The sequence below is a fragment of the Aquarana catesbeiana genome, linkage group LG10 (assembly GCF_042186555.1).
Source record: "Aquarana catesbeiana isolate 2022-GZ linkage group LG10, ASM4218655v1, whole genome shotgun sequence".
Lineage (NCBI taxonomy): Eukaryota > Metazoa > Chordata > Amphibia > Anura > Ranidae > Aquarana > Aquarana catesbeiana.
Genome location: NC_133333.1, coordinates 2,993,765 through 3,008,202, shown reverse-complemented (window position 1 = coordinate 3,008,202; position 14,438 = coordinate 2,993,765). Strand labels below are relative to the sequence as shown.

Genomic DNA, 14,438 nt, shown 5'->3' with positions numbered 1-14,438 from the left:
TTCTTTTCCTCCTCCTGCCTCTTATTTGTCTTTCTTTTCTTTTTTTCACCTTAAAATTTACCTAAATTGGATCCTTTTTTTATTTGTAATTCTGCTTCTTTTTTGCTCAAATTTCCCGTCTGCCTTTCACAACATGCTTGTCTCACTATCTTCCTGAAACCCCACTGTGTCTCCCCCTCTTCTCCCCCTCTCCTTGTCTCCTTGTAACCTTGACCTGTCCTGGTTTCCTTGTACCCTTGACCTGGTCTCCACCCTCTCCTTGTACCCTTGACCTGGTCTCCACCCTCTCCTTGTACCCTTGACCTGGTCTCCACCCTCTCCTTGTACCCTTGACCTGGTCTCCACCCTCTCCTTGTACCCTTGACCTGGTCTCCACCCTCTCCTTGTACCCTTGACCTGGTCTCCACCCTCTCCTTGTACCCTTGACCTGGTCTCCACCCTCTCCTGGTACCCTTGACCTGGTCTCCACCCTCTCCTGGTACCCTTGACCTGGTCTCCACCCTCTCCTTGTACCCTTGACCTGGTCTCCACCCTCTCCTTGTACCCTTGACCTGATCTCCACCCTCTCCTTGTACCCTTGACCTGGTCTCCACCCTCTCCTTGTACCCTTGACCTGATCTCCACCCTCTCCTTGTACCCTTGACCTGGTCTCCACCCTCTCCTTGTACCCTTGACCTGGTCTCCACCCTCTCCTTGTACCCTTGACCTGGTCTCCACCCTCTCCTTGTACCCTTGACCTGGTCTCCACCCTCTCCTTGTACCCTTGACCTGGTCTCCACCCTCTCCTTGTACCCTTGACCTGGTCTCCACCCTCTCCTTGTACCCTTGACCTGGTCTCCACCCTCTCCTTGTACCCTTGACCTGGTCTCCACCCTCTCCTTGTACCCTTGACCTGGTCTCCACCCTCTCCTTGTACCCTTGACCTGGTCTCCACCCTCTCCTTGTACCCTTGACCTGGTCTCCACCCTCTCCTTGTACCCTTGACCTGGTCTCCACCCTCTCCTTGTACCCTTGACCTGGTCTCCACCCTCTCCTTGTACCCTTGACCTGGTCTCCACCCTCTCCTTGTACCCTTGACCTGGTCTCCACCCTCTCCTTGTACCCTTGACCTGGTCTCCACCCTCTCCTTGTACCCTTGACCTGGTCTCCACCCTCTCCTTGTACCCTTGACCTGGTCTCCACCCTCTCCTTGTACCCTTGACCTGGTCTCCACCCTCTCCTTGTACCCTTGACCTGGTCTCCACCCTCTCCTTGTACCCTTGACCTGGTCTCCACCCTCTCCTTGTACCCTTGACCTGGTCTCCACCCTCTCCTTGTACCCTTGACCTGGTCTCCACCCTCTCCTTGTGCCCTTGACCTGGTCTCCACCCTCTCCTTGTGCCCTTGACTTGGTCCCCACCCTCTCCTTTTACCCTTGACCTGGTCTCCACCCTTTCCTTGTCTCCCTGTGCCCCTGACCCCATCTCTCCCTCACTCTTCTCCCCTCCTACCCTGAACCCTGTCTGTCCCTCCCTTGTCTCTTGACCTCCTCTTGTTTTTGTAATATTTCTGTTGTGCTCTTCGTGCCTTTTGTTGCTTTTTTTTTGACACCTTTCTGTTAGTTTTTCTGTTCCCGCGCTCATTATCACCCTCTTTTGTACTTCAAATCCCAGCAGCTTCCTAGCCAGGTTCCTGAGCACAGCCCAGTGGTGTATGGGACTGTGGAGAGCCCTCATCTCACTGCCGTCAGGGACCCCAAAATAGGTAGGTACTGTTCGTCTTTCCACAGTGGTCTGCAAAGAGAGGCGCACAGATGGATGTGAGAACCGATTCCAGCATTGTCTGTCACAATTGCCCCCCATGTACTGTTTTCAGTGGGCTCCACAACCAAGCAGGACTCCTCCAAGCCCCTGTGAGAGGTCGCTGATCCTCCACTAGTTGGGCGGGGGTGTGGGCGATCTTCCTGTGAGTATCTGGGTGTCATACATTATGGAGGCGACCGTTCTGAATCTCATACACGTCACAAGCACACAACTCGGTGTTCCCAAACAGAGTGCCCTGAGGGGAGGATAAACTGAGAAAGGGGCAAGAGGAGCAAGTGAGTTTGACTCCTTCAATACCGGGGGGCACTTTCACCCCCTTCCTGCCCAGGCCAATTTTCAGCTCTCAGCGCTGTTACACTTTGAATGACAATTACGCAGTCATACAATGCTGTACACATAGGACATTTCTATCATTTTTTCCACACAGGGCTTTCTTTTGGTGGTATTTAATCACCACTGGGGTTTTTTTATACTGCTAAACAAACGGGGAAAAAAACTGAAAATGTTGAGAGAAAAACGTTTTTCTTTGTTATAAAAGTTTGTAAATAATTTTTTCTCCTTCACTGATGGGCGCTGATGAGGCTGCACTGATGGGCGCTGATGAGGCTGCACTGATGGGCGCTGATGAGGCTGCACTGATGGGCGCTGATGAGGCTGCACTGATGGGCGCTGATGAGGCTGCACTGATGGGCGCTGATGAGGCTGCACTGATGGGCGCTCCGCTGATGAGGCTGCACTGATGGGTGCTCCGCTGATGAGGCTCCACTGATGGGGCTCCACTGATGGGGCTGCACTGATGGGGCTGCACTGATGGGGCTGCACTGATGGGGCTGCACTGATGGGGCGGCACTGACTGCTAACACTGGTGGGCACTGTTGGGGCGCCACTGATTATTAGGATCAGTACCCTGTTTATCAGTGTAGATGTCCCCTGTGTAGATAGCCACTTATCGACTCATGCACTGTCAGTGTGGGGAGAGGATTGCCGATAACCGGCAAATCGTGTTTACACTGTGATCAGCTGTGATTGGACACAGCTGGTCACATGGTAAAGAGATGCTGTGATGGGCTCTTTACCTTGATCACAGATTACTACCGATGCCCACCACAGGGGTGCGTGGCAAGCGTGATCACAATGTCGTCCTGGCAATGTATGACCGCTCTGTCATTTGGCTATAGCGCAGTCTTGAAAGGGTTAAACAAGAAGAGCAAGAACTCCCCTCAGGCATTCGTGTGTCCCCATTGCAGAGATTTCTCACTTTTCCTGTCTTGGTGACACCCTGTGTCCCCAAGGTGGACTCAATTGACATCACAGAGATTTAAAGCCTCCCCCACAACGTCCAAAACCTATCTATGTATATGCTAAGCATTCTTTTTAAAGTGGACCTCTTCTCTTCTCTTTTTTTTTTTTTCTTCCCAGAGGAGAAGCCGAAATTGGACCCCGTGTTGAAATCCACTCCTTCCGCCCCGGTACGTGCTGAGCCGGTCCCCGCCACAAAGTGCTCTACACCGGAGCAGATCGCTGAGCCCGCAGCGCCGGAGGCCGGATCCGAGCACCACCTGACGCCTGGAATATTGCCCGGGGTGGCAGCTGCGGCCACGGCTCCTGTGGTTGTAGCCACAGAGTCTTTCCCCTGTCACCTGGGAGACATGAGCGAGGGTGAGAGCACCGCAGAGGAGTGCACGTCTCCTGACGAGGCCATCACGGAGGACGCCGAAGAGGAGCTATGCAAGGAACCGCCGGGGCCTACCGTAGCTGCTGAGACCCCGGTGACCCCTCAGGAAATGAATGGCATAAGCTATGAACACTCGACCATGGACAATGCTGTGGGTGAGAAAGCAATGTTGGGGGAAGAGACTGCGCCGGATGTGCCGGAGCTGGCACCGGCGCCCCCTGTGGATACGAGTGTAGAATGCACTTCTCCTCCAAATGTGCCTCAAACGTTGCCCGTACAGCCGGAATCGCCCCCTCCTCCTCTCATCGCTGCTGCTCAATGTACCACTAAGACCTCCCCTCCTGCCGCCCTTATTCCAGCCGTGGTGTCGGACCACAGGGACGAGGAGGATGACGTCGAGACGCCCAGCTTGGACGGGGACGTGGACTCAGTGAACGCAAGGCCGGCAGAGACTTATACAGAACTTGAGCCAAGCGTGACCCTTCTAAGCTTCACCTCAAGAAAGAGTCCCGTGGAAGGTATGTGGGCTGCACACCTGGGAGTATTGGGAGCACAGGCTACAAGGGGGGAGGCGGCCAGATAGGTGGGGAGTGGCTGTCAGCAGGGCAGGTGATGATAATATGGCAGCTTATGGGAGGAAGTGTCGGCACAGCCAGTTACCCAACCCGGGGACGATCCTTTTATTTATTTTTAATTTGGGGGAGGGAGGCAACATATATCTAAAAGCAAATGTTTTGTTGCTTTCTTTTAAAAAAAAACTAAAAACTTTATTAGAATGGAACAGTACAGGCTGGGAATTGGTAGACTCCGGGTTACAGGCGGCTAACCGTCAGGTGACCGGACACTCACAAAGCTTTTGGATGTTCCCTCCTTGGGCTGTTAACCTTCCCCCACTAGTGTCCTAATGGTGAATCTCTTCTCCCTTATGCTTAACTAGTTCTAAATTATTTTAAATTCTTTAAATCCTAATTTAAATTGTAATTACATTTCTACATTTAAGGGAGAAGTACGGGGAAAGCTTGTTTGGCTGTATTTGTCGTGTGGATCAGAGGAAGTGCGGTCCGTTCTGGACTCCTGTGACTCGTTTTCAGCAGACAGTGGGCTGACATTACAGAGTCCATCCAGGCTGGGGACAATATGTCTGGGATCCGCCCCACATGCCTGGACCGGCACCCGGCTCAGCCTCTCAGCGAGCCGCTCCTGCCCCCTCCTCAGCCCAGTACTCCAGTGAGCAAGGGAGGGGGGGGGGGCCCAGAGCAGCGAGCCGAAGACTGACAGTCAGCAGCTCTCTGCTCATGGAGCTGTGAGAAACGAACGATCAGCGGCGTTTGATTGCTCAGTTCTCATCCTTAGAGCCAGCGGGGGACCGATGCTGGATCCACCTAGGTAAGTATGATTCTAAAATAAAAAATCCCATACTTCTCTTTTAACCACTTGTCTACCGGGTACTTTTTGCCCCCTTCCTGCCCAGGCCAATTTACAGCTTTCAGCGCTCTCACATTTTGAATGACAATTGCACATTCAAGTAGCACTGTACCCAAATAACATTTTTATCATTTTTTTCACACAAATAGAGCTTTTGTTTGCTGGTATTTAATTACTGCTGGGGTTTTTATTTTTTGCAAAAAAAAAAAATCGAAATTTTTGGAAAAAAAAAAAGTTTTTCTTTGTTTCTGTCAGTAAATAAGTAATTTTTCGCCTTCATTGATGTGTGCTGATGAGGTGGCACTGATATGCCACACTGCTAAGCACTGATGGGCGGCACTGGTGGACATTGAGCGGCATTGGTGCTGGGGCATGGATAGGCTGCACTGATGGGCACTAATTAGTGTTTCTGCTGGGGCTGTACGGTATTCAGTGCCCTGATTTACATGTACATGTCTCCCCTGCGAGGAGATGCCACTGATTGGCTCTCCTCTCCTTGCACTCTCAGGCGAGGAGAGCCGATAAACGGCACTTCCGTGTTTACATGTGAATGGTTGTGATTGGACACAGCCGATCACCTGGGTAAAGGGCTGCGTTATCGGCTCTTTACCGATATTGGGGTCCCGCCGTGTCATTTTACTATGCGGCAAGTGGCTAAATTCTAATTTTTAAATGTAAATTCAAAATTTTTAAGTTCATAATTTTTACAATTAGCTTTTCACTGTCTTCTAATAGAAGCGGTGGAACTGTAGTAAAACGGTTTTAACTGAACTGTAGCCAGACCCCCCCCACACTATGGGGGCTTTATTGTCCACAGAGCTCAGATAACTGGAGCTCAGATTATACAAACAGCTCCTGTTAATCTTTTAGTTAGAGAGAGAGAGTCTGAGAGCAAACGGCTGCTGTAAGGGCTCTTTGACACGGAGGATCCGTATGTCCGTTTTTCATCCTTCCGTTTTCGGATGAAAAACGGACATACATGTATCCCTGTGGAGCGTCGGATGTCAGCGGTGACATGTCTGCTGACATCCGACCCGCTCCGATCTGAAAAGTGTAACGGAGGAAAACCCTACTTTTCCATCCGTTATCGGATCGGGTGACGACGGACTCTACAGCCTGTCATCATCCGATCCCCCATAGGGGAGAGCGGCGCTCTGACAGGTCCATTGCTGCACAGTGTGCAGCGACGGACCTGTCATCTTCCTGCTCAGCGGGGATCAGCGGAGCGATCCCCGCTGAGCAAGCTGGTGTTCACGGGGCGGATCATCACTGATCTGCCCCATGTGAAAAAGCCCTTCATCTTTTAGTTAGAGAGAAAGAGTCTGAGAGCAAACGGCTGCTGTTAATCTTTTAGTTAGAGAGAGAGAGTCTGAGGGCAAACAGCTGCTGCTGTGCTTTGCAGATCCAGTGTTGTGTGAAAAAAAAAAGTGTATAGTGATATAAATAAAAATAAATAATCATTTTAAATACTTTACTATCAAAAAGCTAAAAGTGGTCTTTATAATAAGGGGAGGGGGGAAGGGTGATGGTGATTGAATGGACTGAGATCCTGTGGCCATTTCTGTGCCATTTCCTTGTTTGGTGTAAATCGCCATTTTCTGTCTGATTGCTTATCGAGAAAATCCAGAATGGAAGTTTGGGTCGTCCTATCAGATTGCTGCATGTATGGCGGGGTTAGCGGATTAGCCGTTCCTCTCTGGCTGCGGAGATCGGTCACATCGTGCTGCGGAGGGGACGCCCGCGCTCGTGCCGGGGATGTTGCTGCAATAATGTCATGTCTGATTTTCTTCACTCTCCGCAGAGCGTTCCTCCTCCTCCTCTGTGAGACGCAGGCTCCGTAACATGAAACAAAAGCCGTTTATCTCCAGACTGACTGACGCTCGTGTTCCTTTATAGATTGCAGCCAGCAAATCCTGCGCCGTGCTGATAAGTTATTAAACGGCGCACTCAATTTACTCGCCGAACACCCGCATTGGCTGTGTCATTATCCGCAGAGTTCTGAGAGCGGCGAGATGGAGTCAGGGGTCTTTCAAGTCTTCTCTGTAAATTCCTGCACGGTAATCGGCGTATGAATTATCCCTCGGCGTCTGTCTGCGGCGGCTCTTCAGAACTAGGACACGCCGCCGTACGGTGACAGTGAGACTCTTTGCAGCCCCCCCCAGTACAACTAACCGCGGTCAAGTCACATAGAGAATCCCTCCGCAATTCTATCTACACGGGAATAAATGTCCACTTAGGGACCCGGACTTTTCTTTACAAGTAAGAATCAGTATTTTTTGCTAGAAAATTACTTGGAACCCTCAAACATTATATACATTTTTTAGCAGAGACCCTAGAGAATAAAATGGCGGTCGTGGCAATTTTTTACGTCGCACTGTATTTGCGCAGCAGTTTTTCAAACGCAATGTTTTAGGAAAAAAACCTTTTTTAATGAATTTTCAAAAAGAAAAAAACAATATATAACTCTCAATTTTTTGGGTAAAATATAAAAGATGATGTTGCGCTGAGTAAATAGATACCAAACGTCATGCTTTGAAATTGTGAACACTTGTGGAATGGCGACAAAACTCCAATGCTTAACCACTTCAGCCCCGGAGGACCATTTGGCTGGCCAAAGACCAGAGCACTTTTTGCGATTCGGCACTGCGTCGAGTTAACTGACAATTGCGCGGTCGTGTGATATTGCTCCCAAACAAAATTGACGTCCTTTTTTTCTCAGAAATAGGGTTTTCTTTTGGTGGTATTTGATCACCTCTGCGGTTTTTCTCTTTTGCGCTATAAACAAAATAATAGCGAAATTTTGAAGAAAAAAAAACATTATTTTTTACTTTTTGCTATAATAAATATCCCCAAAAAAATATATAAAAAAACATTTTTTTTCCCCTCAGTTTAGGCCGATACGTATTCTTCTACATATTTTTGGTAAAAAAAATCGCAATAAGCGTATATTGATTGGTTTGCGCAGAAGTTATAGCGTCTACAAAACAGGGGATAGTTTTATGGCACTTTTGTTTAATAATTTTTTTGGCGCTATTTTGGGACCATTCATATTTATACAGCAATCAGTGCGATTAAAAATGCAGTGATTACAGTGTAAATGTGACTGGCAGTGAAGGGGTTAACCAGGAGGGGGTGCTGCAGAGGTTAAGTGTATCCTAGGGAGTGATTCTAACTGTGAGGGGGAGGTGCTGTGTGTGACACGACACTGATCACCGCTCCCAATTACAGGGAGCTGTGATCAGTGTCCTGTCACTAGGCAGAACGGGGAAATGCTTGTTTACATCGGCATTTTCCCATTCCTCCTCACCGTGAGACGATCGCGCAGATATACGTCAGCAGAACGGCACTTACAAGCAGATTAACGTACCTGTACGTTGCCCTTTAAGAGGCGGCTTACGGGCGCACGTGCCCACCGGGAGCTCCGTGAACGTGATCGCGGGTCCCGCGGACTCTATGTCCGCGGGACCCGCGATCACGGAGCTTTCAGGGGGCGCGTGCCCGCAAGCCGCCTCTTAAAGGGCAACGTACAGGTACGTTAATCTGCTTGTACGTGCCGTTCTGCTGACGTATATCTGCGTGAGGCGGTCAGGAAGCGGTTAAAAATCTCCATAGGCGACACTTTAAAAATGTTTACAGGTTACCAGTTTGGAGTTGCAGAGGAGGTCTAGAGATAGAATTATTGCTCTTTCTAGAACGTTCGCGGCGATACCTCACATGTGTGGTGCGAACGCCTTTTACATAGACGGGCGCAAATTATATATGTATTCACTTCTGTGCAAGTGGGATGGGAGCACTTTACATTTATTGTTGTTTTTTTTTTTTTTTTTTTGTTTTGATTTTTTTTTTACACTGTCCCTTTTTATACATATTTTTTTTTATCACTTTTATTCCTATTACAAGGAATGTAAACATCCCATGTAATAGGAATAAGGGGTGACAGGTCCTCTTTATGGAGATCTCATGTAATAGGAATAAGGGGTGACAGGTCCTCTTTATGGAGATCTCATGTAATAGAAATAAGAGATGACAGGTCCTCTTTATGGAGATCTCATGTAATAGAAATAAGAGATGACAGGTCCTCTTTATGGAGATCTCATGTAATAGGAATAAGAGATGACAGGTCCTCTTTATGGAGATCTCATGTAATAGGAATAAGGGGTGACAGGTCCTCTTTATGGAGACATCTGGGATTAAGACCCCAAATCTCTCCTCTACCTTTTAAAATCAAAAGATCAATAAAAAAAGATATATATATTGTTTATGTCCGCCTTAGACCGGAATTGATGTCGTGACATTGCTCAATTCCTCCAAGATCATAGAGGGGATCAGAGACGATCTGGTCTCTTTTCATCTCTATGGCCAGCTGTGTGAACCATTGTTCCCCAGGCTCGCCGGTAAGAACCGTAAGCCCGGGAAACCCCCGGTGAGTAGCATGGAGGGGAACGACCCCTCCTGCCGCTTCTAAAAGCGATCAAGGAGGACGTCCGACATCAATCTAGCTCTTTCCTGAGGAGTACCGAGGCAGGGTGCGGGGGTGTTTTCAGGGAGCTACAGACAGCACCTTACTGGCCCCTCCCACCAGCCACAATCTGCCTGCTTTGCATAGAGAAGTACAGAGGACCCAGTGAGCACAAAAAAGGAATGTAATTAAAACAGGTGTAGTTCTAACACACTTCCTAATAGCATGGTTTGAAATAACTGCAGCGAGTTAAGGAAATAACTGGATTTCTGGCAGGATTAACAGGTATTTTTTCACTGCTTGAACAGATGGAACACTTCCAATTGGGATATTTATAGAATAGAAAGAGAGCAAATAAGAGAAGATCATTGTAGGGGTGTATGTACACTTTAAGGCTTTATCACTTTCCATTCTGGTAAATTGGGTAGATCATATGTGCATTTCGGGACTGCCATACAGCAGAGTTTGCCTAGCCAGCCCAATAGGGGTCTTCTCTCCATAGGGGCCTTTTTGCCATAAAGTAGCTCTCACTATAGAGGGTCTCCTCCCCATAGGGATCTTTTCTCCAGGGATCTTCTTGGCATTAGGTTCTCCTCAATGTAGATAGGGAGTCTTCTCTCCATAAGGGACTTCTTGCCATTGGGTTCTTCTCTCCTTAAGAGTCTTCTCTCCATTAAGCTCTTCTCAATATAGAGGGTCTTCTCTCTGCTATGTTCTTCTCACTATAGAGGGTCTTCCCGCAATTAGGTTCATCTCACTATAGAGGGTTCTCCCGCCATTAGGTTCATCTCACTATAGAGGGTCTTCTCGCCATAAAGGTCTTCTTGGCATTAGGCTCTTCTCACTATAGAGGGTCTTCCCTCTGGTTCTTCCTGACTAATGGAGCTTTCTTCCCATAAGTGTCTTGTTAGCATTAGGTTCTTCTCACTATAGAGGGTCTTCTCTCAGGTTCTTCTCCCCATAAGGGTCTTCTTAGTGTTAGATTCTTCTCACTATAGAGGATCTTATCTCCATAAGGCTTTTTTCTCTATTATTAGGTTCTTCTCAATATAGGGACTTCTTGCTATTAGGGTCTTCTTTCCATTACGCTCTTAATGTAGAGGGTCTTCTCTCCGTTATGTTCTTCTCACTAGAGGGTTTTCTTGCCATTAGGTTCTTCTCACTTTTTAGAGGGTCTTCTTCCCATAAGTTTCTTCTAAATATAGAGGGTATTCTCTCCATTATGTTGTTACTATAGATAATCATCTCACCATTAGGTTATTTTCAATATAGAGGGTCTTCTCACTATTGGGTTCTTCTCACTACAGAGAGTCTTCTTCCCATAAGGGTCTTCTTAGCATTTAGGTTCTTCTAACTATAGAGGGTCTTCTCTCCAAAAGGATCTTTTTAGTATTACATTGATCTTCCCTCCATAAGGGTTTTCTTGCCTTTAAGCTCTTCTCACTAAAGAGGTCTTCTTCTCATAAAGGTCTTCTTGGCATTGGGTTCTTCTCACTATAGTCTGCTCTTAGTTCTTCTCCCCATAAGGGTCTTTTTAGTGTTAGGTTCTTCTAACTATAAAGAATGTTTTCTCAGGTTCTTCTGACTATAGAGTCCATTTCCCATAAGGGTCTTCTTATCAATAGGTTCTTCTAACTATAGAGGGTCTTCTCTCCATAAAGTTCTTTTTTACCTTTAAGCTCTTCTCACTATAGAGGGTATGATTCCCATAAAGGTATTTTTGGCATTAGGGTCTTCTCTTTGTTTGGGGTCTTCTCCCCATAAGGGTCTTCTCTTTGGGTCTTCTCCCTATAGAGGGTCTTCTTGCCATCAGCTTCTTCCCACTATAATGGGTCTTCTCTTCATAAGGGTTTTCTCACCACTCTTCTTCGGACACACCCCATTGTAATGAGTGGAGGTATTTATGTATTCTCTGATCCCCGGACGGGTTCTGGATGGAGCAGACTGTGTGTATAAATAAAGGTGATGCTTGTCTGCTGGTATTACAGATTAAATTAGCGCTGGTCTGATCACATGTTCCTCAGTCTCGGGAAGAGCCCAATTCAGCGACACACAGGGGGATGTTAATAGCCAGAAAACTCACATCACCGTCTCTTCTCTCCTTACAGCACAGACCGCGGCAGCTGCACCAAAGATGTGGCAGAAACCAAAAGACGAGAACCCGCTCGCCGATGAGGTCCTGCCATCCGATGTTGAGGTGAGTCCCGTCGCTTGGTCGCCTTATGACTTGGTTGTGTCTCTGTTACAGCCGACTGTCCGCTCTTCCACTAAGCAGACTATTTCACCAAACTCCCCTCCAGTCCTGGATGCAGCTGTTGGATAATCTTTTCCTGTAACCGTTCCAGGAACCGCCGCACTCTTCTGGTTCCTGCCCAAAAAAAAAATCCATCAGTCTGATTCCTTTGTGATGCTGTGTATTTTATTTAGACTGCAGATCACATTGCTGGTGTCATAGAAAGTCACAATACCTGGGTGCAGGACGGAAGGCAAATGTTAACCCCTTCCCATCCCCTCAGAACCAACATATAGTCTGTTCTCCTGGTCCCGTACGGGATCTGCTTCCAGGTGCAGGGCACTGCCAATCCGGCACTGCAGATATAAGCACCTTGGCCTCAGTGAGGAACTCAGAATTACATTTGTATATAGCAGAGGTCTGCAGAGATGACTCTGTACATTTGTAGAATTACATTGGTGCATAGCGGCCTGGTTTCTCAGTTCCCCTCCCATTGTTTCCCCTCCCCTATGCCAGCTGCAGGAACAGGGTGATGCGGAAGAGGAGAAGGTTGCGGAGATGGAGCAGGAGGAAGACGATGACGTTGTCAATGCAGAGGTCGATCACCCATACCTTAACTCTAAACTGCCAGAGGAGAACGGTGAGGCCGAACCCTTCCGTAACGGGGCAGACACCATCTCGGAGGGTGATGGAGGAGAGGTCCCGCTGGGCCCGGAGGAGGGCTACCCCTTCAAGTCAGGTAACCGCTGGTCCTTTATTGGGAGTTTTCAGAGTCCGCTCTGTTTGTATTGAGAGGGAGGTGTTTGAAAGATCTAAAGGTGGGGTCTCCAAGCTTTTTAGCCCGAGGGCCACATTCTAGATTTTACAGATATTCGCAGGCCGAAAAAAAATCTGTTACTTATGAATGAATAAAATTTAAATAATCCCTTTAGAGACTTCTTGCACATCTGTGTCCCCATCAGAGACTTCCCTCACATCTGTGTCTCCATCGGAGCCTTCCCTCACATCTGTGTCCCCATCGGAGCCTTCCCTCACATCTGTGTCCCCATCGGAGCCTTCCCTCACATCTGTGTCTCCATCGGAGCCTTCCCTCACATCTGTGTCCCCATCGGAGCCTTCCCTCGCATCTGTGTCCCCATCAGAGACTTCCCTCACATCCGTGTCCCCATCAGAGCCTTCCCTCACATCCGTGTCCCCATCTGAGCCTTCCCTCACATCCGTGTCCCCATCTGAGCCTTCCCTCACATCCGTGTCCCCATCTGAGCCTTCCCTCACATCCGTGTCCCCATCTGAGCCTTCCCTCACATCCGTGTCCCCATCTGAGCCTTCCCTCACATCCGTGTCCCCATCTGAGCCTTCCCTCACATCCGTGTCCCCATCTGAGCCTTCCCTCACATCCGTGTCCCCATCTGAGCCTTCCCTCACATCCGTGTCCCCATCTGAGCCTTCCCACACATCCGTGTCCCCATCTGAGCCTTCCCTCACATCCGTGTCCCCATCTGAGCCTTCCCTCACATCCGTGTCCCCATCTGAGCCTTCCCTCACATCCGTGTCCCCATCGGAGCCTTCCCTCACATCCGTGTCCCCATCGGAGCCTTCCCTGGCATCCGTGTCCCCATCGGAGCCTTCCCTGGCATCCGTGTCCCCATCGGAGCCTTCCCTGGCATCCGTGTCCCCATCGGAACCTTCCCTCACAGGATCGCCGGCTATGTAGTCTGAGTCTTCCTCAGTAAAACAGAAAGATGTACAGTGAAGGGGGAGAAGAAACTTGTTTTCAATCTTTTACATCTGGGATGACATGCATTGAAAATAAAGGAAAATATCTATAGACATGCGTTCCAGGATTGTAGGTCTGGTGACTGCCCGCGGGTAGATGGACGCACACATATACCAGGATTGTAGGTTGGTGACTGCCCGCGGGTAGATGGATGCACACATATACCAGGATTGTAGGTTGGTGACTGCCCGCGGGTAGATGGACGCACACATATACCAGGATTGTAGGTTGGTGACTGCCCGCGGGTAGATGGACGCACACATATACCAGGATTGTAGGTCTGGTGACTGCCTGCGGGTAGATGGACGCACACATATACCAGGATTGTAGGTCTGGTGACTGCCTGCAGGTAGATGGACGCACACATATACCAGGATTGTAGGTCTGGTGACTGCCCGCGGGTAGATGGACGCACACATATACCAGGATTGTAGGTTGGTGACTGCCCGCGGGTAGATGGACGCACACATATACCAGGATTGTAGGTTGGTGACTGCCCGCGGGTAGATGGACGCACACATATACCAGGATTGTAGGTCTGGTGACTGCCGGCGGGTAGATGGACGCACCCATATACCGTATATAACAGATATATCTATACACATGCTGCGTGTGATGCCTTCTGTCACCTTTGTGAATTGCTTGTCATGTAAAGTTTGCTCTCTTGTCTTATCCAGGTGTCCTCCTGGCAGAGCAGCCCACTGATGTGTCCCCGGATGCCCCGGCAGCACCGGCTTCTTACGTACCGCAGGATGGAAAGCGTCAGTATGACCGGGACTTCCTTCTGGGCTTCCAGTTTATGCCGGCCTGTGTGCAGAAACCAGAAGGCTTGCCGCCCATCAGCGACGTGGTCCTGGACAAAGTGAGGAGAGAGGGAGGTGTCTAGGTGCAGTCTGTGTGTAGTGCCATTGTGTGTGATTTCCGGGTGTCTGCTCCTCTCCATGCTACAGGGATGATGTGTTCTGTCCTGGTGCTGGCTGTGCTGTCTCCTCTTCCAGTACTTAAAGCCAAACTCCGAGCAGCTCAAAAATGATGCTGTGCCTGCGCTGCAAGGGTTAATAGAATGT

The 14,438-nt window shown here is 48.9% G+C and overlaps 1 protein-coding gene across 1 annotated transcript in view; it reads left to right on the top strand.

The window, feature by feature from the left end:
- EIF4G3 (eukaryotic translation initiation factor 4 gamma 3) overlaps window positions 1-14,438 on the top strand; it is a gene marked incomplete in the record, with an annotated part of 86,864 nt that overhangs the window by 51,883 nt on the left and 20,543 nt on the right. Inside the window, 5 exon segments of the mRNA XM_073601479.1 lie at window positions 1,653-1,743; window positions 3,219-3,995; window positions 11,470-11,558; window positions 12,111-12,333; window positions 14,049-14,233. Coding sequence (XP_073457580.1) covers window positions 1,653-1,743; window positions 3,219-3,995; window positions 11,470-11,558; window positions 12,111-12,333; window positions 14,049-14,233 — 1,365 coding nt within the window.